Raw genomic sequence first — 25238 nt, forward strand, 5'->3', positions numbered from 1 at the left:
TGCTGTGTAGGGGCCCCCAAAGAACACAGGGTGTGGGGGGCCGAGGGAGAAAGAGCCTTAAACGGTTTCATTAGGATGTGATATAATTTCCCTAGATGTGCGCTTGATCCCGCACCCATCTGTATTTTGGATATCTTGCTTTATTAATTACCCCTTTCACAGCTTCAACCTCCCCATTTTTCTGGCTTCTTTCCTTCTGTCGATATGTTCATTCAAATATTTATTTAGCGCCTACTTTATGCCAGATACTGTCCTGGGCATACATGAGACTACATCAGGGAACAAAACAGATAAACCTTCTTGTCCTTATGGAAGGTACATTCTGCTGGGGGGGTGGTGAAGGTGGATATTAGACCCTAAAAAATAGATATAATAATTACAGTATATAGTATGATAGTGACTAGTATTATGAAAAAATAAAAGTAGAACAAGGTAACAGGGATCAGATCGTGGGCAGAGGGCCAGACTGCAATTTAAAATAGAATGTTCAGTGTGGGCTTCATGGGAGAAGTTGACATTAGAGCAAGGACTTTAAGGTGAAGGAGTTAGCAATGTCCAGGGAAGAGGAACTGGATCATGTAAGGCTTTGTACACCACTGTGGACTTCCTCATTTACCGACTGAAATGGGGAACCGTTACTGGTTTCAAGCAGAGGAGGGACATAATCTGACTTGTGTGTCAGAAGGATCACTCTAGACTGGGAGGGGACACATACAGGTAAGGAGAGCTATTTAGGAAGCTCTTGGAGAAACCTAGAAGAAACACGATGGTGGTTTGGACTAGAGTGATAGCAGTAGGGGTAATGTGATGTGGTCAGGTTCTGGATGTGTTTTGAAGGTATAGTCAACAAAATCTGGGATGTGAAAGAAAGAGAGGAGTCAAGATGTCTTCGAGGCTTTAGGTCAAAGCAAGTGGAAGATGGCGTTGCCATCGACCGAGATGGGGAAGGCTGTGAGAGGAACAGGTTTGAGGGATAAGAGTAGGAATTCAGTTTTGGATGTGTTGAGGTAGATGTCGATTAGACAACCAAATGAGATTCAAATAGCAAGTTGGACATATTAGCCTGGAGTTCTGGAGAGAAGGAGATATAAATTTGGGAGTTGTCAGCATATAGGTATATTTAAAGCCGTGATACTGGATGAGACCATAAAGTAAGAGTAAATAATCTACACAGAAATCAAAATATAATGAAATTCCTCGCATTTCTGAATGTATGATTTCCTTATCAAATTTGTCTCTCTCAATAAATGGAACCACCATCCATCCAGGTGTCCATCTGAGATTCCTGGCCAAGGACTTTTCAGTCTTCCTTCTAAATGTCTCTCAAATGTATCTACTTCTCTGGGGCCGGCCCCATGGCTTAGCGGTTAAGTGCGCATGCTCTGCTACTGGCGGCCGTGGTTGGATCCTGGGCGCGCACCCACGCACCGCTTTTCTGGCCATGCTGAGGCCACGTCCCACATACAGCAAGTAGAAGGATGTGCAACTATGACATACAACTATCTACTGGGGCTTTGAGGGAAAAAAAAGGAGGAGGATTGGCAATAGATGTTAGCTCAGAGCCCGTCTTCCTCACCAAAAAGAGGAGGATTAGCATGGATGTTAGCTCAGGGCTGATCTTCCTTACAAAAAAAAAAAATGTATCCACTTCTCTCCATCTCCTCTACTACCACTCTGGTCTAAGGCACCTCCATCTCTTGCCTAAACTACTTCTGAAGGCTCCTAAGATATCTCCTAGCCTCTATTTCTCCCCTCTCCGTCCACTCTTCATACAAAGGCCAGGAATAATTTTTCAAAAATATAAATATTATAATATCACTGTCCTGAAAATCCTCCAATGGTGTCTATTGTTCTTAGAATCAAAGTTAAAATCCATATCATGTCCTACCAGCTCCTGATCTGGCATCATCCTACCTTGTCGACCTCATCTTGCACCATGCTCTCTCTTGCTCTGCAGGGTTGGCTTTTTAGTCTTAGATACTGCCCGTGTTCTTGAATACCCATAGGCTTCACACGTTCTTGGAATATGCCACCCTGCCTACCCTTATCATGTATTTCATGTCTACTGATTTTTCAGATCTCAGCTTGCATATCTCTTTCTTAGGGAAATCTGCCATGACTCCCATATTAGGTCAGATGCCCTTGTTATAAGTTCTCTTAACATGCTGTATTTTTCCTTCATACTATTTGTTACAACTCCTAAATATATATTTGATGATTATTTGTTGAATGACCTCTCCCACACACACAACTAGTCTATAACTAGTCTATAAGCTCCATAAGGGCTGGGTCCATATCCTTTTTCTTCAATAGTATATCCCCAGCACTTAGCATAGGGCCTGGCTCGATAAATACGTGCTGAATGATTGCTGAACAAATGAAGAAGTCTATCTCAATGGTCTCCATATGTCAGCATCGTTGCATGAAGAAGTTTTCATTCATCTATAGCAAAATTAGAAATATTTGGAAAATATAGTATTTCTTATAAAGCTACATTTGCTCAGTTTAAAGGACTGCCTGTTATTCTGAGATTATCTTCTTCTATCGTTTTTGGTGTTAAAAATGTGCCTTTCAATCCTATATCAGCTTTCCACCCTCCCAATGCCACCATATTTTTTGTGTGTGATAATTTCAATGGTTCATGAAAACCAAAGGTCTGGGAAATGATCAGTCTCTACTTCCTTACTTCCTGCATGCACACATTCCTTGAACCCCTGTAATCTAGTTTTTGTCCTCACTACTTGACTGAAATTATACTAGAAATTATACATATTGAAAAATTATACTAGAAAGCTCACCATGACCTGCTCATTTTCAAAATCCAAGGACGCTCCTCAGTCTTTATATTACTTGAACTCCACAGCATTTCACACTGGGACGATTCCCATCTTCTTAGGGTTTCCATGATGCTAATAATAATAGAAGTTAATATTTATGGGGTGTTACCAGGTACCAGGCATTGAGTTAAGCATTTTACGGGAATGTAACATCTTGGATCTTCCCAACAACCCTGTGCTGTAGGTATTGTTATTTTTTTTTAAGACTTTTTTTTTTTTTTTTGTGAGGAAGATCAGCCCTGAGCTAACATCCATGCCAATCCTCCTCTCTTTGCTGAGGAAGACCGGTCCTGAGCTAACATCTATTGCCAATCCTCCTCCTTTTTCTCCCCAAAGCCCCAGTAGATAGTTGTATGTTATAGTTGCACATCCTTCTAATTGCTGTACGTGGGACCCCGCCTTAGCATGGCCCGACAAGCGGTGCGTTGGTGCGCGCCTGGGATCCGAACCGGGGCTGCCGGTAGTGGAGCGCGCACACTTGACCGCTAAGAGGTATTGTTATTACCTCATTTTACAGATGAGAAAACTGAGAAATAGAAAGATTAGGCCATGTGTCCAAAATCACACATATCACGAAAGGCAAAGCTAGAATGCCACCCCAAGTCTGGCTGATTCCAAAGCACAGGCTCTAAGCAACTGTGCTATACTGCCCTCTTCTCCTTCCCCATGGTCCCTTCTTATTGTGTTTCCGTGGGTGATCACACCCCCCTAATAGCTTCAATTACCGTCTATATGCTGATCTCGCCCCAGTCTGTGTCTCCAGTCCAGACATTGCTGCTTAGCTCTAGCCAATATATGGAACTGGTGATTGGGACACTTCCACCCCACAGGCACTTCAAACCTGACATGTCCAAAACAGAAATCATCATTTTCCCAGAAAATCAGCTTTTCTGCCTGTATTAGTTTTTTTTTGGTTGGTGCTACCACGAGCATCTCAACCAGAAAACAGGGACACAATTTATTCTCCTCTTCCCCCAGGCTCCCAGATCTAATGACCAAGGTCTACTGATTTGATTCTACTTCCTAAATTTTTCTGTCCACGCATCCAAAAGTCTGCCCTTGTTTCAAGGCTATTGCAATAGCCTCCAAATGGTCTAACTCGAACCTCCCATTGCTTAAAACCCTGTGCCAGCCCTCTAGCACTTACAGAATATAAAGCCCAAGCTCCTTAGCACAGCATTGGAGTCTCTTCCTGAAATGGCGTATCTTCTCCCTGGCCTCATCTCCCATCACCTTGCCTCTTACACTTCACACTCCAGCAACACCAAACTGCTTAGGATTTCGGGACTCTTTCTTGCTTTATCCACTACATGTTCTTCCAAACTCTACTCAAATGTCATCTCTTCCCTGTGCCATTTCACAACCCCAGCATGCTCTCCCCCCAGCCCCCTCTTTACTTAGAGCAGTGATTCGCAAATATTTTCATCTGAAGACCCCTTTACATTCTTAAAGTATTGAGGACCCTAAAGAATTTTTGTTTATATAGGTTATATCTATCTATTGACATTTACCAGACTAGAAATATAAAATCGTGAAATGTTTAAGTATTTTGTTAATTCATTTAAGATAATAATAAGCCCATTACTTGTTAAAATACATAACATTTTTAAATGAAAAATAACTACATTTTTCCAAACAAAAATAATTGAATGAGAAGAGTGGCTTTGCTTTACATTCTTTTGGAATCCCTTTAATATCTGGCTTAATGAAAGACAGCTGGATTTTCATGTTTCCACATTTAATCTGTTGTGATATCACGCATCAGGTAGCCTCAGGAAAGCTCCACTTTATACTCATGAAAGAACAAAAGTGAAACAGGTAAATAATGTAATATTATGAAATTCATTCTTCTGTTAGAAAGGTGTCCGAGACACCTAAGAATCCCAAGGCCACACTTTGAGAACCACTGATCTACAGGACACCAGAAATGTTTTACATATCACATTGTAGAGTAATTCCTTTATTTGCATGTTGACCTCAGTATTAGAACATGAAATCCATGACACTATAATTTACCTGTTACTTTCTGTAGTCCCAGCACACACCACAGAATGGACAGGGTACTTGCCAAGTTATTACCTTTCTTTCCTACCATCTTGTGGGTCTTAGGGCTTAAAAGTGAAGACACTAGGGGGCACCCGGATTTGAACCGGGGACCTCTTGATCTGCAGTCAAATGCTCTACCCCTGAGCTATACCCCCTCTGCTGGAAGAAAAGAGATTACAGCTTAATTGTGGTGTTTACTGACCAGGCATCGCCTCTGGTGATTAACAGTAGTTTGCTATTTATGATCAGCTGCTTCAGGTTTTAAGTGGTAGTAAAGAACCAAAAGAAGATTGCAGAGGCAGTCTGGACCCAAGTAGTGGGAAAGAAGGGCGAACTCCACTCTGACCCAGGCTTGAAGGTCCTATAGGAGTGTGCGATGGGATTCCTCTCCTCCATCAATTACAGCCTTTTCTACCTCTGGCACCTAATTTCCATCCTCTCTGCCTGCAACCTGAGCTGCACCTAATCCCCAGCCTAATGCTTTGCACACAAGAGGAATTGCTTCCCTTATCCTTCTCAAGACCCTCTCTGCTCCTGTACTAGACGTGCCCCCATTGTCTCCATTCTCTCCAGCATCTTCAATCACTTCCTCTCCCCTGGCTCCTTCAAACATCAACAGGTTTCCCCTAGATTGGAAAATCCTTCCTTTAGCTGTGATCGCCTGTCCATTTCTTCTATCTCACTACCAATTTTTAAGACAGGCTGTGACTTCATTTCTCTCATTATCTACTACTTGTCTCCGCAAAAAGTTCTGCTACTCTCCACATTTGCTTTCTCGACCGAGTTATTTTTTCCCTTGGAGTATGTATCTTGTTTCTCCAACTAGACTGTAAGGTCCTTGAGGGCAGGGATCATGTTGCATTCTTTTTTGTATTCCCCATAGTAGTTGGCACAGTGCCTGGTTCACTATAAGCCCTAGGTTGTACTTGTCAGCCAAACCACAACCCTAATTAAACTCAACCAGCGCATTACACCAGTCCTGCACCCAAGCAGCTGAACGTTGTTGGAGGAGAGCTCACAAGTCTGTGTCACTCCACCAATCTCAAACAGGCTCTCTGTCTAGTATTCCTACACCACTGGCTGACTGGGTTCACTTTCTCACTCTCCAAAATGACTATTTCACACTTTCTCCTGTCTCAAACCTTCCCCACCTTATCTCTCCTCCTCACTCTCTTTGCTGAAGAGCTGGTCTCTTCCTTTTTGAAGAAAATCAGAATCAGTCAGAAGTGGTGGTGTGCTGGTAAATGGCTAACAACCAGCTCCAGGGGACCTGGTTTGTAGCCAATTCCCACCATGCAAATACTCCCACTTGCCAATTTCAAACTACCAAAGTGAAATCGACTTGCTTAAAAAATTCCTGAAAATTTAACCATTTAAACTCATCTTCATTTAACCATGAAGATAGGGGGCTGTACTTTATTACTTTCTGTGTAAGAGTTTTAAAAAGAAACTCTTGATTTTTTTTTCCCCTAAACTTACTCCTTTCCCAGTGTTCTTTATCTCAGGAAACCACACCACCAACCACTCAGATAGTGAAGACAAAAGAGTCATTCTTGCTTCTTCTCTTTCTCTCATCTTCCTCTCAAGCCATCCAACATACATGAAGCACGTGGCTCCCCTGCCATGGTCAGTCTGGATGCCTTCACCCCTCTCTGGCTCTGCTGTTTCCTCTGTGGTAGGCTACCTAATGGCCCTCCAGATATGTCCACGTCCCAATCCCTTTGTGAATATGTTACCTTACATGATAAAAGGGACTTTGCAGATGTGATTCAATTAAGGATCTTGATCAAAGATAAGATTAAAGTTAAGCAAAGATCAGAGGGTGAGGAGATGCTACCCTGGCTTTGAAGATGGAGGAAGGGGCCATGAGCCAAGAAATGCAGGCAGCCTCTAGAAGCTACAAAAGTCAAGAAAACTGATTATCCCCTAAAGCCTCCAGAAGGAATGCAGGCATGCCAACACCTTGATTTTAGCCCAGTGAAATTGATTTTGGAATTCTGAACTTCAGAACTGTAAGATAATACATTTGTGTTGTTTAAAGCAAATAAGTTCATAGTAATTTGTTACAGCAGCAGTAGAAAACTAATACACCACTGTAGTCTAAGACATCACCACCATCTCTCACTATTGCCATAGAATCCTAACCTGTCTTTGTCCACTCTTTTTTTTCTTCTATTCTGATAAGAACACTTAACATGAGATATACCTTCTTAACAGATTTTTTTTTGTGTGTGTAAGATCAGCCCTGAGCTAACATCTGCCAATCCTCCTCTTTTTGCTGAGGAAGACTGGCCCTGGGCTAACATCCGTGCCTATCTTCCTCCATTTTATATGGGACGCCGCCACAGCATGGCTTGCCAAGTGGTGAGTGGGTGCACGCCCAGGATCCGAACCGACGAACCCCGGGCCGCCGCAGTGGAGCGCGCGCACTTAACTGCTTGTGCCACCAGGCCAGCCCCTTAACAGATTTTTAAGTATACAATACAATATTGTTAACTAGAGGCACAATGCTGTATAGCAGATCTCTAGAACTTATTCATCTTCCACAAGTGAAACTTGATCCCATTGATTAGCAACTCCCCATTTCTCTCCCCTCATCCCTGGCACCCACCATTCTACTCTCTGCTTCTATGAGTTTGATGGCTTTAGATAGCTCATATAAGTGGAATCATGCCGTATTTGTCCTTCTATGATTGGCTTATTTCACTTAGCATAATATCCCATGTTGTTGCATATTGCAAGATTTCCTTCTTTTTTAAGGCTGAATAATACTCCATTGTGTGTATGTATTCTTGACTCCCTATAAAATCTTCCCCACAGCAGTGTGGGTGATGATTTCAAATCCCTCTGCTTCAAACTGTCCAATGGTTGGCTTTTCATCCATTTAGAATAAAATCCAACCTCCTTACCTTGGCCTACAAGGCCCTTTTCAGCCCTGGCTACTTGGCTCCAGCTCTCTTGAATCTCTCTCTCCTTGTCTACCTTCTTCCAGCCATTCTGTCCCTGGGGCCTTTGCAGTAACCATTTCCTCTACCTGGAATGCCCCCCCCCGCCCCCCCAACCCCCGCCCCACAGATGGCCAAATGGCTGTTTCTTTCATGTCATTCAGGTCTTAACTGTAAAATCTCCTGCACAGAAAGGTCTTCCATGGTTATCCAACCTGAAATAGCCCCCCTGAACCTTTCTAACACATCATCTTTTTTTAATTCTAAACATCTCTGGTATCACTACTGGGCATTTCCCTGTTTATTCGTTTGTGCATTTGTTTCTAGTGTGTCTTCACTAGATTTCAAAGTCAGTGAGAGTGAGAACCGTTGTGTCTTTCTACTGAAAGTATGTTCTGCACCTAAAGTAGGGCACATAGTAGTTACTCCATAAAAAGAGAGAGTATAGCCACACTAGAGAGTATAGCCAGGGAAGGTCTCTCAGTAGAGATATCTTTTTAGCTGGTGTTTGTATTCTTTTTACAGAGACCAGGAGAAAGGATTCTCTCCATTCAGTTGTGCAAGAGGTTGTTCTCTGACTTCTTAGGGTAAAGAGATGGGTGGGATTTGGATAAAGAGTTGAGCCAAGAAAAGGCAGATTTGTACCCAAATTCACGTTTTCAAAATGCCATATCTTCAGTTGGTCTTTTTCTTTTATTCCTTCTTATTAGTAAATTCAGTATCATCTAGCAAGAAGGGACTGATTTTGAACAATTTTCAGTATGAAAAAAATTTAAGATTGCTGTAAAATGAATTTGCCAAAACCTTGCCACCAGAGGGGGTATAGCTCAGTGGTAGAGCATTTGACTGCAGATCAAGAGGTCCCCGGTTCAAATCCGGGTGCCCCCTCTCCTACCTTTACGTTTTTCCCAACCACTTTCGCATAACCCAGAGTAACCAGAATGTCTGCGGATTCCGAATCCAAAACTCTGTGGAAGATCCGCTCAGGTGTAACTCAGAATAACCCGGATGTCTGCGGGTTCTGAATCCAAAACTCCCGGGAAGATCTTGTCTCTTCCACCCGCCCAGTTTTCCTCATTCAAATGTTCCCGGTACCTGAGAAGTAGAGAGCAACACCCCAGAGTTTGCACAGGGATCACTTGACTGCGTCTAAACTGTACACCCCGACTCTGGCGAAAAGCCCACCTGCGCTCTCAATAGGTAGAGAGAAGGTGCCGAACTACCGTATTCCTATCTCCAAGAGTTCCAGATCTATTGATTTAATGTTAATTACAGCTTCTTTTTGGGTAAAAATGGAGTGCCGGGGCAGGGGAATATTATTTTGCCCAGTTCATACTCTGACCGGGAAGACTAGAACAAAAGTTCAGAAGATTTATATAGACGGGAAGTTTGTAACAGTACACAGCACAGATAAAAGACGGTGAAAAGTGGACAGCTTTCTTCTTTATACTAGCTCGACGGCAGGGCTTTGGCCTGATAAACCTAAACCTGCAGTATAAGTTGAAGGCCTGGTGTCCAGGAAAGGAGTGAAAAGCTGGTTATTTCTCGGGTCTGGGCTTTGCACCGGACAGCAGCTCTGCTCAATCTCCATGTCCAGCCTCACGATGCATTTCACAGTAACGGGAGCCGTGGTTTGGAAAAAACGCGCTCGAGTATTCCCCTGGGGCGCCGAGGGATGACACAACCAGATTCCGGGTTTAAAATATCGCAGCGGCCCCCTGACCTAGGCGGCATGCCTTTCCCTTTCTCCTTTATTTTTCCTTTTTTTGGGCAAAACCGTTGAGGCGGACGCCTTTGCTCCCTTCACACTTACCGTTTTCCTCTCGTCCAACAGTGACACTGTCAGTCACGCAGCCAACAGATATCTGTCCCCACCTTGAGGTTATGAAACTGGATGGGCGTGTATTACTAGTTCAGTGGTTCTCCAAGAGTGGTCCCCTGACCAGCAGCATCAGTGTCACCTGGGAATTTGTTAGAAATGCAAAATTCTCAGAGTCCCACTCCAGGCCTACAGAATCAGAAACTGGGGGTGTTTTCACAAGTTCCCCAGGTAATTCTGATGCACGCTCAAGTTTGAGAACCACTACATTAGTTTATATCAGTTTGCATCAGGATCTAACTTTAATTTTGTAAATTAAAATGAGCTTATATGTGTGCATTGGCCATTTTAACGTTCTCGAAGTGCTTTCACTCCGCCTGTGTCATGAGCAATAGGGAAGGGTGAACACAGCACGTCCATGTCACCGGTAATAAAGAAAGTTGAAGTTGGAGAAAGGCTGTGTCTGTGGGTTTCCCTCTCTTGACCCACTCCCAACCCCGTTGGAAACGGAACGCCAACTTGGGGGAGTCATTTTGTCCCTTGAACCCGGCGCCTCGAACTGCCTCACACATCTGAGGCTGCTGGCGGTGGCCGCAGAAATCCTGACACCTCTGGCGCAGGTAATGGCGACGGGCAGCTTTTGTACCTGATTTGTGCGCGTACCCGCCCCTCCCCCTTCTGCTGGGTATAAAGCAAAATCGAAAGCTTCCGCTAAAGTTGGAAAATGAGGAAGGGATTCTTTTAAAAATTGTCTTTCTGTTTTCTTTTAACCTAGGAGCTATTGTTAAAATGCTAGGTATAGAAGAAAGGAAAAACTACAAAGGGGGCACCCGGATTTGAACCGGGGACCTCTTGATCTGCAGTCAAATGCTCTACCACTGAGCTATACCCCCTCGCCGCTCCTGCACCTGGAGACGGCTCTTTTGGGTGTTGAGACACTGCTACACTGAGGGTGAGGTGTAAGGGTAAGGAGAAAAGAATGAAGGAGGAAACGAGGCCAAGCGGAAAGAAGGATCCGGGGAACCCCGGGAAAGCAGCACGGCGGAGGCGCGGGAAAGAAAGAAGTATCCCGGGCTGCGAGGCGCTGAGTACAGGCGGGAGGGACGGTTCCGCCCTACAAATGTGGGAAAGGATGTGGGGGGAAGGGCAGCTGAGGGGCGGGGCAGGGGGTTCCCGTTCGGTCCGCAGGTTCACACTAGTTACCGACGGGTACAAAGGAAAGTCCTCGAATCTGGTCGGGGGTTCTGGAGGGTTCCAGCCCCACCCTCGACGGGTGTGTAGGGTTTGCCCGCCTCCCGCAGCCCAGGGGACCCAGATGGGCGGCCAGACCGGCTCCACGCCACCTCCAGAGCGGGAAGGGCCCTGGGCAGAGCCGGCTGCCTGCGCCTGGCTTCCGGGCGCCCCTCTCCAAGTCACCTTCTGCTTGAAAGCGTGCGGGCGCAGGGGCCCTCCAACGCACCTAGGCGCGCACCCCCAGCCCCGCAGCCCTCCCCGGAATCCGCCCCCGCGCAGCCCCACGTCGCCCGGGGAGCGCGCCTCGCCGCGCGCGCCCCTGCCCGCGCCCGCGCCCGCGGCGCGTCCCCGCCCCGGTGCAGCCCCTCCTCCCCGCTGTGTTTATTAGGGGAAGGAGGGCGGAGGCGGAGGCCAGTTCCCTAGCTCCAGCCGCGGTCGTCGCCGCCTGTGTAGTTGCAGGCGCGGCCGCCTCCCGCCAGCTCGCTCCGGGGAAAGAGAACGCGCGCGAGCTCGGGCGTCCCCGCCCCAGCCTTTCCTGGAGCCATGAATCCCAACTGCGCCCGGTGCGGCAAGATCGTGTACCCCACGGAGAAGGTGAACTGTCTGGATAAGGTGAGCCCCGGGACCGGGAGACGCGTTTTTGCAATCCCTGAGCAGGGTTCCAGATTGGAGGAGGAGAGAGGGGCCGGGTCTATGCCGCCTTATCCTCGCGATCCCGGGAGGAGGGAAGGAGGGCGGTGTCATGGGGTGTGGGGACAGACCCCAGTCTGGAAACCAGGAGATCCGAAGCGAGGCAAGGAGTCCACGCGTGGCAGGCAGCCACTACTGGAGAAGAGTGGGCTCTGCCCCGGGGTTGGGAGGACGGAAGAGGAGTGGGAAGCCAGGCCCCGGGGTGGGGGGTGGGGGAAGGTTAGGGGTGCAGTCCCGCCCCCGTAGGGCCGGGAGAGTGAGAAGAGACGGCCGCTCCCTCTCCCCGCCGCGCCGAGCGCCAAGTAGGCGGAAGCGCCGGGCGCTGGGGGAGGGGGCGGCGGGGGGCGGGGCAGAGGTTGGGGGACCGAGCGAAACCGTCTGCTGTGGCCCTGAATGGCCCGGCTTCCTGGCCTGGAGACTGGGGGGCGGGGGCTATCAGCCGGCAAGCGTTGCAACTGGTGAACTGAGCTTCAGATAAGGACCCGAGCCCCACTGCGAGACCCCTTTTTTTGGACGACCTGCAGCTCCCTTAGTGGTTCATCGGTTAATGGACTAGCCGACCTCCTCCATAGCTTCCCAGCCCCCACCTCAGATTAGAAGCCAACTCCCGGTGCCCGGCCGCCCAGCTGGAGCGGGGCGGGGTCGGGTGCTGGAGTAGGGTGGGTGGGGGGTGCTTCGCAGAGATCTCCTGAAATTGTGCTCAGAGCCTGAGACCGGCTTGTGGAACAAAGAGCTAACTTTTTAAAGCAGGTTTCCCCAATGGAGGGTGGTATTGGCCGAGTTCAGGGGAAGCCAAGAAAAGGGGGAGGTGTTTGGGGGGAGGGGAGGGTGGATTTTTGAAATTCACTGTACCCTGGGGGCCCTTACGCGTCGCCCCCCCCCCCCCACGCTGGACTCGTTCATCTGGTTGCCATTATACTTTTGGAGGGGGGCGGAGAGTTAGAACTGGGTGTTTCCAGCAGTTTGGGGTAGGATGCAGTCCTCTTGTAAGCTCCCTAAGATCCTGAGGCGAATCTGCCTCCCCTCTGCATCTCCCCCCCAGTCTGGAGGAGAGGCCTCTGTGATTGTCCCCCTCCTCGTCGTGCCTTTCTCCCACCTCCCAAAGCTGGCTCTAAGTCCAGATATTCCCTCCTTTGCATCTGAACTGGCAGGGGTAGGGGGCATGGGATGGAAGAGGGGTGCAGAGCCCTGGGGCCAAGTTCACTGCCCACCTGGAGCCAGGTTTTGTTTTGGAAAGGACAGTTCATTGGATACTTTTTGTCTCTCCCCTCCCCCTTGGTTTTGGAGCTTCCTTAGTGACCTTTGGCCTCTGAGTCAGGGTGAGGGGGTGGTGTTCTAAGGTTCTGAAATACATTTGAACTTGGTCTTGAAGGAAGGAGGCATATGGGGCTGCCGCTGTTTCACTGCTGTCTCTCTTGGGCTTGGCTGGGTTGGAGGAGAGGAGGGCCATATTGTGGACACAAGGGATGTGGGTGCTGACCTTCCCAATGACCGTGCCAGCCTCTGGAGGGCAGGACTTCAGCTTGGAGGCGCTAGCTGAAGAACTATCTGTCCTTGCACACTGGGTTTTTTGCCCTTCTCTGGTGGTAGGGATTTTGACTTCTGCATCTTGAGTTCCCTGTGCCCACCTTCTTCTCCACAGTCATGAGTTGGGAAGAGGCTGTGGGCACTTTCACCCAGATAAGGCGGGAACAATATATGATGGAGGCATTGCTAGCCCAGGAGTTGGGAGACTTTGTCCTAGTTCCAGGTCTGCTCCCCCAGCTTTATGAATGGCCCTAGGCCTCAGTATTCGCCATCTGGGTATGGTGATGTCACTTCCTTGGAGGTGGGGGAGTGCACTAAAGTGCCTACCTAAGTGCCCAGAAGTGGGTGTGGCATAGCCTGTGCCTTCCTACCTTCCTGGGATACTCTGTCCACACCTGGCTCCCCTTGTAAGGACCTTTGGTGCTGCGTGTCAGAGGGGAGGGGGGCAGGGATCCTGCAAGGTGCCCTCCCCCAGTTGTTCTCTTGTCCTAGCTGGAAGAGGACATTCAGTGGGGGTTGCCCTGGGAAGTGGGAGTTGGTGGTTCCTCCTTCTTTTTAGAGCTCTCCCTACAGGAGTTGGCCCTGGGAAGACCTTGACCCCTGCCCTGAGCAGGAGGCCTGGAATATCCAGATATCAGACTATTGGTTCCAACCTCCTCCAGGCAGTAAGGACAGGCACCTGGACCGGGAACTGGTGTCTGGAGGACTGAGACCTGGGGGGGCGGGGGCATACAAGTCCCCAAGGCTTCCCGTTTACATTAAGAGAGAGTCAAATTAGACTCACTCATTTCACTACAATTTCCCTACAGCCTGTAGCCCGCTCACCATGTGACCCAGAGCACAAGCTGTGTCCTTGGTGTTAGCCTTTTCTCCTCCCTGAGCCTTATCTCCCAAAGGCTTAGGTGGGTAAAGGCCATGTCACCTCTGATGGCCACCCTGCCCCCAACCTGCATTACCCAGTGTGCTCTGCATGCTGAATAAATATGTATTGCTGATGACGGTGTTGGGGGAAGGAGGTTGAGATTTGCTTCCCTAGAGGACTCTGGGATTAGAGTTGGGGGAGAAACAGGGTGACCTCATTCCCTCATTCATTTGGCAAATATTTATTGAGCCCCTACTCTGTGCCAAGCCCCCAGCAGGGCTGCTGCAGGGCCTTTGGGAAGGGAGAGAGGCTGTCTCAGAATGTCCTCTACATTTTGAGAGAGGTGGGGTTTTGTCCCAGACCCTGTTGGGAAACGTTTGTATTTGGGGACCTGTGTTGTCAAGACTCTTGCCATGTCTCTCTCCCCTGGCTTGCTTTCCCAGGCTTCTGAAAACAGGTGGAGAAATTCGGGAAGGGCAGAGGATTGGTGGGCTGCTGGTTCCCCTGGAATCCCCCATTAGGAGGGCTCTCTGCTTCTAGTTGTCTGAGCCACCTCCACCCCATCCCTGCAGGGGGCAGCAAGGTAGAAGGAGGCTGAGCTGGACCCAAAAAGGAGACAATTCCTTGCAGCTGGGGTGTCCCATTTTTCTAGCTGAAGCTGAGTACCCCATCTTATGACCATCCATTCATAGTAACGACTACTTACTGCGACGTGCCAGGCTCAGTCTTCATGGCAGCCTCACAAAACAGATGTGACTGCTTCTGTAAATTATGACCCCCATAAACGGAGGCTCAGACAGGTCATGTGGCTCCTTCTCCTCTCAGCCAGAGCTAGAATTCACATCTAAAGCTCTTTGTGCTCGGTTCTTCTACCTGGTGTGTTTGCAAAAAATGCTTTTACTTACACTATCTCATTAGTGCCTCAAGTGGCCGGCCCCTTCCTGACCCTGGGCCTGGGGTCTTGTGGGGAGCTGGGGCACTGGGAATAATAATCTCCCCATGGGAATTTGTGGAGGTGCGGCCAAGGTCTATGCCTTTAAGCCAGAGGCCCAGGTGTCCAACTGAGCTCAGTTGGTGACCTGGCCAGGGTGGGGCTGGTGTTGCCCCTGGAGGAGGGAGAAACTGTAACCCTGGACGTCGGGAAGGGTGGGGAAGGTCTCATACTCTAACCCTGAGTCATGGCTGCCCTGGGCAGCCGGGGTGCACAGGGCAAGATCCCCTCACCCGAAGCTGGGAGCAGCCGCTTTGCCCACCTCCACCGTGATTCCTGGGCTCTTGCTTCTGCCGCCATCAGCCTCTGTTTGCCTTTCTGTGGAATGGGTCACAGCTTTGGAGCTGCAGGAAGGGAGAGTTGAGGGTGATGCTGGAGCCTGGGAGGTTGGCTGAGAGGCTTCTTTTTATTTTATTTTTTAATTTAATTGAATCATAGAATTTCAGGGTTGCAATGTTTTTTATTTATTTATTTATTTTATTTATTGTTTTTTTCCTAAAGAAGATCAGCCCTGAGCTAACAGTCATTGCCAATCTTCCCTTTTTGCTTGAGGAAGGTTGTCCCTGAGCTAACGTCTGTGCCAGTCTTCCTCTATTTTGTATGTGGATCACCGCCACAGCATGGCTTGAGGGGTGTAGATCTGTGCCCAGGATCCGAACCCTTGAACTCTGGGCTGCTGAAGCGGAGCACGTGTAACTTTAACCACTACGCCACAGGGCTGGCCCTGAGAGGCTTCTAATAGGCACCAGAGGTCTGAATCATAGAATTTCAGGGTTGCAATGTTTTTTATTTATTTATTTATTTTATTTATTGTTTTTTTCCTAAAGAAGATCAGCCCTGAGCTAACAGTCATTGCCAATCTTCCCTTTTTGCTTGAGGAAGGTTGTCCCTGAGCTAACGTCTGTGCCAGTCTTCCTCTATTTTGTATGTGGATCACCGCCACAGCATGGCTTGAGGGGTGTAGATCTGTGCCCAGGATCCGAACCCTTGAACTCTGGGCTGCTGAAGCGGAGCACGTGTAACTTTAACCACTACGCCACAGGGCTGGCCCTGAGAGGCTTCTAATAGGCACCAGAGGTCTGGTTTTTTGTGAATAGGGAAAGGATGGACTTCCAGAGCAGCAGGAAGGATTAGAGTTGCATGCCCAGAGGTGTACCTTGCTCTCCTGAGTCCCAGTCCCAGGAATGCTTCTCTGAAATCTTCCCTGGGACCTAAAAGAAAGAGGGGACTCTTGCTCTGGGACAGGGCTTATAGGGCAGGGGAAGGAGCAGAGAGAGGGTCATTTGGAGTTGTATTGACTTTTTTCCCTGACAGTGTCTTTCACCAGACCCGAATGAGACAGGGATGGAGTTTCATCTTGAGGTCCCTTTGGGGTGCCTGGCCCAGGCTTGGCCTACAGGGGCTGATGAGTGAGTCACCATATTCTGCCCCCACGCCTCCGGCTTTCCCACCCCAAAGAGGACCCAGTGGCAGGAGCTGCTGGATTTATTTGAACCTCGGAGCCCTCCTCCAAAGAGCGGAGGGAGGTGACAAGAAGCAGCTAGCGGTGCCAGGCATTATGCTAGGCTTGGCGCCTGCGACATCTCATTACTCCTTCCACCACCTCTGAGGGACCATGGTTTTAGCTCCACTTTACAGATGCGGAGACTGAGTTCAGTAGTTCCCCTGAAGGCACTCCATCCACTCTTGTTTTCATTATTCTGCCCTTGAGCCACCTATAAGGGAACAGATGAGCCCCACCCCAGCCTCTAATGTGTCTAAGCTGAGAGTAAGGACTCTCGGGGTGAGGGGAGGAAGAGCTGTTGATGGAAACGTGCACCATCCTCTCATATGGGGGCTCCCCTTCCTCCAGGTGGCAGCGGGGAGGGATCTTGTGGACGCCCTGGATCGGGTGCTTGCCCTGTACCCCAGCCTGCTCAGTACACCCTGCCCTTCTTCCCAAGGAGCTTGGCTCCAGGTTAGGGACCTGGCCATTCTGCTAGGGTAGGACTCTCTCTGCCTTTGTCTCCCCCAAGTCAATCAGGAGGCAGTTTTGGAGGTCCCCAGTCCTAGGACAGTGTGTATTCCTGTGTACGTGTGTGTGAAAGTGGGTCATGGTCTGGATTCCAGAGAATGTTTTTCCTGGCAGGCCCCTGCGGGGGTAGGGGGAGGCGGGGGCCCAGGCAAGGGCATGTGCGGCTAAGCAGGCAGAGGCCAGCAGACTGGGTGGTGACAGCGCTGGGGCACTCTGCCAGCACCTCCCAGGCACTGGGGGAGGCAGAGGGGCTGTCACTTGGGGGGTTTGTGGGGGCAGGGACTGCGCTGTTGGAGTTTTCTCTTGGCTTGTATGTGTTGGTGTTTTGCGCTGGGAGGAGTCTGGGCTGGGCTCCGGGATAGGCCCCGGTGGGTGGGGGCCAAGCTTAGACCAGTCATCCCTCTGCTTCGAGACTTCCATCTGGCCTTCTTCCCAAAAGAGTGGTTCTATCACTCAGTTTACTATTCCACCGTTAGGGATTCCTTTGGGTCTCCTTGACAGGGAAAGTACCCTATTAGGAGGCAGTAACCCCCCAAATTACCCCATGGTCGCTGGATGAAGTGGGCCAGGAAAGGGGAGGTGGTATCCCAACCTCTCAGTTTCTTTTTTCTGTCCCCTTCTCCAAAGTGTCCCAGAAGCACCCCTTGGCTAGGAAACACATTTTGAGAAGCACTGCCTTGGGGGAATTCTTTGACAGATGGCCAAGAACTAGCCCTGAGCTGAGTCCCTTCGAAAGTCTCCCTGGGCCCTTCCCTGGCTCTGGCTTCCTTCTTTGAGAGGTCAGGAGTGTCTCCCCTGATGGCTGGGAAACGGGGCAGACACAGGCCAGCCAGGTCATCCAGGTCGTCCGGATTCTGGGGTCCTGGAAGCTGGAATCTTATTTGGTGCTCATCCCCGGGTCCACATCCTGGGCTGCCAGGGGTAGATTTCTATCTCCTTTGCATGAGTTTGCCAGAGCATCAACATTTCTCAAGATGGAGTCACTTCTGTTGCCTCGGTTCCACTTCCCTCATGGGCTTCAACTCTGTTCCCCTCCATCGGCCACCCTGGATTGGTTGCTCTGCTCCTGGTCCCTGGGCCTTGCTGGAGAATGACCTGTCATTCGTTCTCACCCACATGTATTGTAGCTGTGGTTGGGCACAGTGACGCCCTGCTTGCGCCCCAACACACACAAACCTCCAGTGTGAGCTGCTGAGCCCCTCAGCTGAGGTTCCTACCTGCCGTGCCTGGCATCTGACGTCCGGGCCGTGGAGGTGCCAGGTCCTGTGCTAAGGGCTTTGCGGGTAATTTTCATTTAATCCTCAGCAGTGCCAGGAGGGATAGGTATCATTTCCATTCCACAGACACGAAATGGCTCAGAGGTGTGAGCCCTGACATGGTCACACAGCTAGTCAGGGTGGAGCTTTGATGTCCCCTATGGGGGGTCCACTCCAAGGCTTTTAAGCAGAGCTTTTCAGTGCCTCAGTGGGAGACCACCTGCTGGATGCTCTCCTACCCGGTATCTGGCTGAGGGGTGGGAGAAGGGTGAGGGAAGGGGAGGAAGGTGTGAGGGTGGTGGCTAGAGCTGGGGCACCCACCCCCTCCTCTGGTTGGGGTCCCACAGTGGGAGGTATCAGAGCTGGAGCATCATCCAGGCTCACGTGTGTCCAGAGGTCCCGGTGTGGGAGCCAGGAGTGCATGGCTCCCGGGCCTGGGTTATGGGCCTGGGCCCTCCTCCTCTTCTCCAGGCCTTGTCAAGGCTGGGGAGCTGCCCCTCCACGTACAGCAGGGGCTTCTTAGCAACCGTGGTGCTGCTTTGCATAAGCAATGAGGCTTCTCCAGCCCAGGCGGCAGGAGTGGTCCGGGGGAGGTGGAGCTGACCTTCTGGGGGCTGCTGTCACTTCTATAACTGGCCTCTTCCCCACTCACCTTCCTGTCTGCCCTTCTCCCCCTCCTGACAGCTCAAATGGCTGACTGGGGAGCAGCGGGGAAGGGAAGGGGAGTGTCAGCAGCTGGCAAAGCCTGTGACCTGAGGTGTCCCTGGCTCACCTGGGGTGATTCTATGTTCTCTGCATAGCCATGGGTCTGGGACAGTCCCCGGGATGGAGTGCCCCTTCCTAGGCCCTGAGCCCCCCTTCCTGAAGTCCTGGTGTCTGATGGGTGTCCTCTCTCTGCCTCTGTTCCCAGTTCTGGCATAAAGCATGCTTCCATTGCGAGAGCTGCAAGATGACACTCAACATGAAGAACTACAAGGGCTATGAGAAGAAGCCCTACTGCAGCGCGTGAGTCCTACCTTGGGCTGGGGCTGGGCGGGCACCTCGGCTCCCTCCCCGCTTCTTCCTTCCATTCTAATAACTACAAGGTGCCGTTGCTGAGAGCTTCCACATTCTGCCTGATGAGTATTAATCACATTTCGTCCTCACCACAGCTGGGTGAAGTAAGGGCTGTTATTCCCATTTTAAGGGGAAGGAGACTGAGGCTTGGGGAAGGGAAGGGACTGTCCCAAGACAACATGGCTAGTGAGAGGCTAGTTCAAACCCAGTAAAGTAAGCAGGTTCTTTCCACTGCACCTGCTGCAGAGAGGGATCCAGCGTGGTCTTTCAAGAATAAGCGACCTGCCCTGTTTCTGCCAAGTTGTGTTCTCTGCTTCACCCTCCTCCTTTCTCTCCCCAAAAAGCAGTTGACTGTCTCCTTCCCTCACCTGCCTCCTCCCAAAGGATCTGGGCACTAGGCTTTGGGGGCCCCCGGCTGCAGCCCTTCCTGGTGTTCCTCTCTTGAGGAGTGGGGGCACCGTGTAAGGTGTGCCCTGGCCCGGGGCAGATCTCTTCCCTGCCTGGTGATGAAAGCTGGGGAGACCGTCAAGTGTTTTCCACTGGAATTGGCCTGGGCTCTGTTCCTTCCATACTGGGACCTGCAGCCTGGCCTGCAGGCTCTCCCATGTGGGGAGGTGGGTAGGGGTGGGGCCCCCTATCCCAGAGGGGCACCCCCCCATACCATCCCATGCAGTTCCAGGGGGTGCAACGCCTTCCATCTGCAGGCTGAGCTCGTGCACAGCAAGTGCAAACTTTGGCAGGTCCATGCACATGCGGGACCTCACAGCTGCCCTGCTAGGTGGGGGCTTCGGAAGGTCAAGCCCCTTCAAGTAGGTTGTAAGATCAGTCTTCAAAACAATTCAGTATCTCACTTGAGTTCAGTTTTTTGTTTTTTTTTTTAAATTCTCAGTCAGGAGGCTCTTTGCAGCTGAAGTTCACCCAGGAGTGGAAATTTGGGACTTGTCTGAAAGGGGTTAGGGGCGTAAACCCTTTTGAAAGGCTATCTCTCCCTTACTGCACCCCCACTCCCCTGCTAATACCACGGCCTCATCCCCTTGGGGGTTTGATCATTCATCAGCCTTTATTGCCTGCCGGCTGCTGTCTGCCAACCTGAGCCAGGTGCTGGGGAAACAGATTTCTGATAAAATCTCACATCCAAGAAGCCATGTGAGTGTTGTCCCTTCTGGGGGGGATTGAGGCACTGGGAAGGTTGCCTGGGGTAGGAGAAGCATCACAGCTCTGTCCTGGCTTCTCCTTCAGCTGCCCCTTCTATTAGCTTCCACTGGTCCTCTTCCCCCTTCCAAACCCTCCCACCCCCCCAAGGGAAATGGAACATTCTTTGAATTCTTAAGAGCTCACACGAGTCCTGATTCTCTGCCACTTCCTCCCTCTGTTGGGGAGTGGGGTGGGGTTCAGCAAAGCCAGAGGCCAGGGCACTTAACCCCTTTATTGCTGTACTACTTCAGGCTAGATTCTGGGCACCAAAGCTCCTTTGGGGACAGCTTCCGAGCCTCCACCCCTGCAGGCAGAAGGCTGGCAGAGCCCTAAGCCTGGTGGGCAGCAGGGACTGATGCTTCTACACATCCCTTCCTAAGACTCCAGTAGCCTAGAATTCAGTGAGCTTTGGGAGTTGGAGAAAGAAATCAAAGGCTTGCCCTTGTTTTCTCTGCATTTTCTCAGCCTTGTGCCGAAGTCCCAGCTTACTTTTTCCACTCTCTTCAAGGGAGGCTGCAGCAAGTGGGGGTGGGGAGCTTCTGCAGGGGTTATGGGCTCCTGGGGAGGCAGAAGATGGAGCGCCCCTCTCTGGATGCTGCTTCCAACCTGCTGAGGCGGAGCTTCCCCTGTCTCTCTCCTGGCCCCCAGCCATAGAAGCAGGTTGACCCCTCTCTGTTCCCTGCAGCCTTTACAGCCGGAGCTTCTGCCATGCCCAGGTGACCGGCTGGCATGTTACCTGGGAAGGAGCTTGGATGAGGGTTGAAGACTTGGGGGAGTGCGGCCTGCCTGTGTCTCACTCCAGCTGTAGTAGCACCTTTTCCGAGGCGTCACACTCCCTCAGCCAGTGTCTGCTGAGTAGTCGGTCTATGCCAGCAAGCCAGACATGGGATTCTGGGATAAATCAGACACAGGCCCGGCCTGCAAGGAGTGCCCTCTGGACCTGTTTGAGCCTCAGTTTCCCCACAGTTACAAAGTCCTACCCAGGGATGCTGGACCCTAGACTCAAGAGTCCTGAGCGCCTGCTGGGTGCCTGGTCCTGTCTGCTCCCATTCCTTCCTGTTTCTTCTTGCCTGTGGCCCCATCCTCCAGTGACATTCAGGTTCCTGAATCCTGAGGTTTCTGGGGTGTAGCTTTGTCCCAATTCTCATCCTGGCCTTGCTTTGTGGACCACACGCCTGGCTCCCTTCCTGGCAGCCCCTCACACTCAGAGCCCCGAGGGGCAGGTGGTCTCTCCCTGCACTTTGCCAGGGAGTTGGGCCCACCTAGGGAGGGAGTGTGTGGGTTTGGTGGGCAGGCAGCCTCTGTGCTCTGTGCCTGTCTCTGGCTAGGCCCTGAGCCGGGATCTTGCAGGGGGTGGTCAAGAGAGAAGAAAGCTGTCTGTCTTTCCCCAGTGGCTTCTCAAGTCTGAGATTTAAGTTCTGGAAAGTGACTGTAGGCAGCAAAAACGCCTCTTCTATTTTCCTCCTTGCACCAGATGTGTTTTGGGGTGAGGCAGGGGAGAGAGCACAGGTCATGGCTCACAGCCGGGCCTGCCAGCCTGTGATAAACCCCACAAACAGGCACTTACACTGGGCCTGGTGCATACTGAGACACACGCCGCCAGGCACGGGGCTGGGGAAAATGCCGGGGAGTTGGACTGAATAGGCTGTGTTTGCGTTCACACTTCCTAGGCCACAGCCCCCTAGGCATTGCTATGCCAGGGTAGAGGTGTGCATGCCCACATGTGCACAATAGCCAGCAGTGGAACAACCACTATCAATCTGATTCTTTCTTGAAGCTTCTAGGTAGCTGCAGAGAGCCTGCTTCGTTGGTTAGAGGAATATTTATGCCCTTGGTTATTTGTTTTGTAAACTATATTTTCGGAAAGTGGGGCAGATTGGAAGGTGGAGACAAACCCGCTCCTTTGTCTCCATGCAGTTAGTCTGGGAGGCTAGAGGTCAGGGCTGGGTGGGGGTGGGGAGAAATGTGCTGGTTCCCTCCTCCTTGAATGAATCAATGGCTGGGTGGGGGGGTGGGGGAGGGCATGAATCAATGGAGGCTGCAGACCTGAGGCGGAGTTACAGGCCAGGGGAACCAGCTTTTGGGGTGTCAGATGGGGAGTGGACATGGGCCAAGGAAGAAAGGGAGTGCTCAATTGCACCCTGTCTGTCTTCACTGCTACAGATATCTGGGGTCCATCCTTTGGTTTCCTTGAGCTGTAGGGTGAGAGGTTGAGGATGGAGATGTCCCTGGTTCTGGGGAACAAGGGCTGTGGTCCTACTCCTTCCCCCGGCCTCAGAGAGTCAGGTGGGGCCGGTGCTGGTGGGGCTGGGTGCTCCAAGTGTCTCTGGATTCTAGCCAACTGTCTTGAATCCCAGCTGTTCTTAGAAGATGGGGCAGTGATGGGCAAATTCAGGACTAGGGCCTAGGGCTTTCCTGCCTTTCCAGAATTCTCTGCTTTTGACTGGGAAAAATGGGATCAGAAATCTTAGGGAGCTGGGGTAGCACCCGGAGTGGGAGTGGAGGGGTGTGTGTCTGGGATGGGGGAGGCAAGCTCAAAGGGGCATCCACAGGAGCCAAATGTGGCCTCTAGGCAGCCCCCACACCTCACTCTACTCCCAAATCCTTACGCTCAGAGATGTCAGGACCTTAAGGAACCTCAGGGGTCACTTTGCTCCCAACACCCCCATTTTATAGATGAGGAAACTGAGGCCCAGTGTTTCCGTGCCTTACCCAACCTGGCAGAATCGTTTCTGTTTATGTATTGCCATCAGGGGCAGGTGCCAGCTTTGATTTTTCATTTTGTCTGCAACCCATGAGGGCTGGTAAGTTCTTCTTCATGTCTAGCCTTGTTCTTTTTGGCTGCTCATTTTTTTCCTCTGGTCAAACAATGCCTGTTTGTTGTTTCCTATCCCCACCATTTCAGCCCCTCAGGCCTGGGGCCTGGTAAGAAACTGGGTAGAAGGGAGCCCTCCCTGACTGCCCTCCCCGCTTGCCAGCCCGCCCGTGGGCAGTGTTCCCAGCAGGGGAATCAGCAGCTCCTTCCAGAGGCAGGATGTAGGGGCTGTTTTTTTTTTTTTCCCTTTTGGTGAAACCAAAGGCTCCTTGTTGCTTTCGTTGATGTATTTTTGTTCCTCCTTAAACAAAAAGCTGTGGTTTTTGAAGGAGTCCAAGGCTGGAAGGGGCGAGGTTGCGTGTAGAAAGGGGGAGCCGGGCTTTCAGGATCTCTGGTCTGTTCTTGTTCTGCCTCTGGAACGCAACTAATGGCAGGACTGGGAGTAGGGCTGTGCCCTACAAGCTGTCCGTGTCACCAGTAAGCCTGTTGCAACTTCTCACATCCTCCCTGGCCTCATAGTCCCGTCAAGCAGGAAGGTGACTCAAGTCCTCAGGGATAACCCCCAAGGGGCGAGGCCCCTTCTCCTGCGTCCCCAGAGGTCAGTGTCTGGACTCTTGGGACACCTGCTTTAGGAAATTTTTAAGGAGTAGGTGCCTTCTGACTGGGGGTGGCTGAAAGACCCCAGAGGGTCTCTCATAATGGCCAGGCTTGGAAACCGGTTGGGTTTGAAAGATGAAGTACTTTGTTCTCCACCCACCCTGCCACACACATCCTTCCCCAGAGCCCTGAGCACTGGGGCTGGACTGGGGTCCACCTGCGAGAGAGGTCAGCCTGCCCTTAGCTGGCTGGGCAGCTGTGGGGTAGGGGAGAGTGCACTGGGCAAGGCTCTGTCCTTGACAGTGGGCCTCAGTTTCTTTATCTGTAAAGTGGGCACCATGGTAACACCCGCCTTTTCTAGCCCAAAGCCTTGTGGCAGATTTCAAGAGAGAATGTGCACAGGATACAGTATATCAGGGAGTCGCTTTGTGTGCCTGTCTGTTGTCCCGAGGCCTAGGCTGCTGCCAACAGCTGCTTGATTGCCCTGCCCCGTCCCTGCTCTTGCCCTCGTGGAGCTAGATCCCTGCCCCTACCCCCGGGCTTCCTATCCTAGTGGGCTCTCTCCATGCCTTCTCTTCTCTAGAGCAGCTATCAAAGGTGGAGAGGGGCGTCAGCAGAGGGCCCACAGCTTGGAATAATTAATGAGGGGCAGGGCGCAGGCTGGCCCACAGAAGGGACAAAGAACAGCTGTGCTCCGGACCCTGCTCCAGGCCAGGGTTGGGACGCCTGGTTCTCCCCACCCTGGCCCCTTGTTCCCTCACCATGGCTGAGTCTGTTGGTGGGGCTGGGGTTCCACTGGGGTCACTAGCTGGGGCAGGTGGCCCCTCGTCTGTCTCAGCGCCCACATTGGCATACACATGCATGCATTCATCTCAACTAGGATCTGAGGGTAATGAGGGGGCAGCTTCACGCCCAGGACAGAGAGGGAGGGAAAAAGTACAATTCCCAGCAATTGTTTCTGGAAGGAGGTCAAATTAGTCGGTGCCCTCTTCGAGGGCAGTCATGTTGGTGGGGGAGGGGCACAGCACTGATATTCTTGTATCCTCCCTTCTGAAAACAAACCCGTGACACCTGTCCTCCTCCCCAAAATTGTCTGCGAGGATCCTGCAGACGGTCTCCTGGTTTTGCCCTCTTGGGCTCCTCCGCAGCTGAGGACACCCTTGCTGTCTGTGTCTCTTCCCCCACCCCCACAGACTCTCTCTCTGTCTCCCTGCTCTTGCTGCTCTCCTGCCTGGAGCTGAGGATGAGGTTGCCATGGGAACCTGAAGCTCAGCGAGCAGGGAAAGGGAAAGGCAGAATTGTCTAGCCAGGGCTGGGGACTGTGGGGAGGGACAGGGTTGACCTACCAGGAGGAAT

General features: G+C 51.2%; 1 protein-coding gene and 3 non-coding genes across 4 annotated transcripts in view; 2 read left to right on the forward strand and 2 right to left on the reverse strand.

Moving 5' to 3' along the window:
- Positions 1-4966: 4966 nt before the first annotated feature.
- Positions 4967-5038, reverse strand: TRNAC-GCA (transfer RNA cysteine (anticodon GCA)). The gene has a single exon. It is a non-coding gene; the product is annotated as a tRNA-Cys (tRNA).
- Positions 5039-8644: 3606 nt separating this feature from the next.
- TRNAC-GCA (transfer RNA cysteine (anticodon GCA)) lies at positions 8645-8716 on the forward strand. Its single transcript has one exon. It is a non-coding gene; the product is annotated as a tRNA-Cys (tRNA).
- A 1752-nt stretch (positions 8717-10468) lies between these two features.
- Positions 10469-10540, reverse strand: TRNAC-GCA (transfer RNA cysteine (anticodon GCA)). The gene has a single exon. It is a non-coding gene; the product is annotated as a tRNA-Cys (tRNA).
- Positions 10541-11285: 745 nt separating this feature from the next.
- LASP1 (LIM and SH3 protein 1) overlaps positions 11286-25238 on the forward strand; it is a 38880-nt gene continuing 24927 nt past the window's right edge. Inside the window, exons 1-2 of the mRNA XM_058560822.1 lie at positions 11286-11492; positions 19131-19225. Coding sequence (XP_058416805.1) covers positions 11424-11492; positions 19131-19225 — 164 coding nt within the window. The 5' untranslated portion in view covers positions 11286-11423. The remainder of the gene's footprint in view (positions 11493-19130; positions 19226-25238) is intronic.

The sequence above is a fragment of the Diceros bicornis genome, chromosome 18, assembly GCF_020826845.1.
Source record: "Diceros bicornis minor isolate mBicDic1 chromosome 18, mDicBic1.mat.cur, whole genome shotgun sequence".
NCBI classification, from domain to species: domain Eukaryota; kingdom Metazoa; phylum Chordata; class Mammalia; order Perissodactyla; family Rhinocerotidae; genus Diceros; species Diceros bicornis.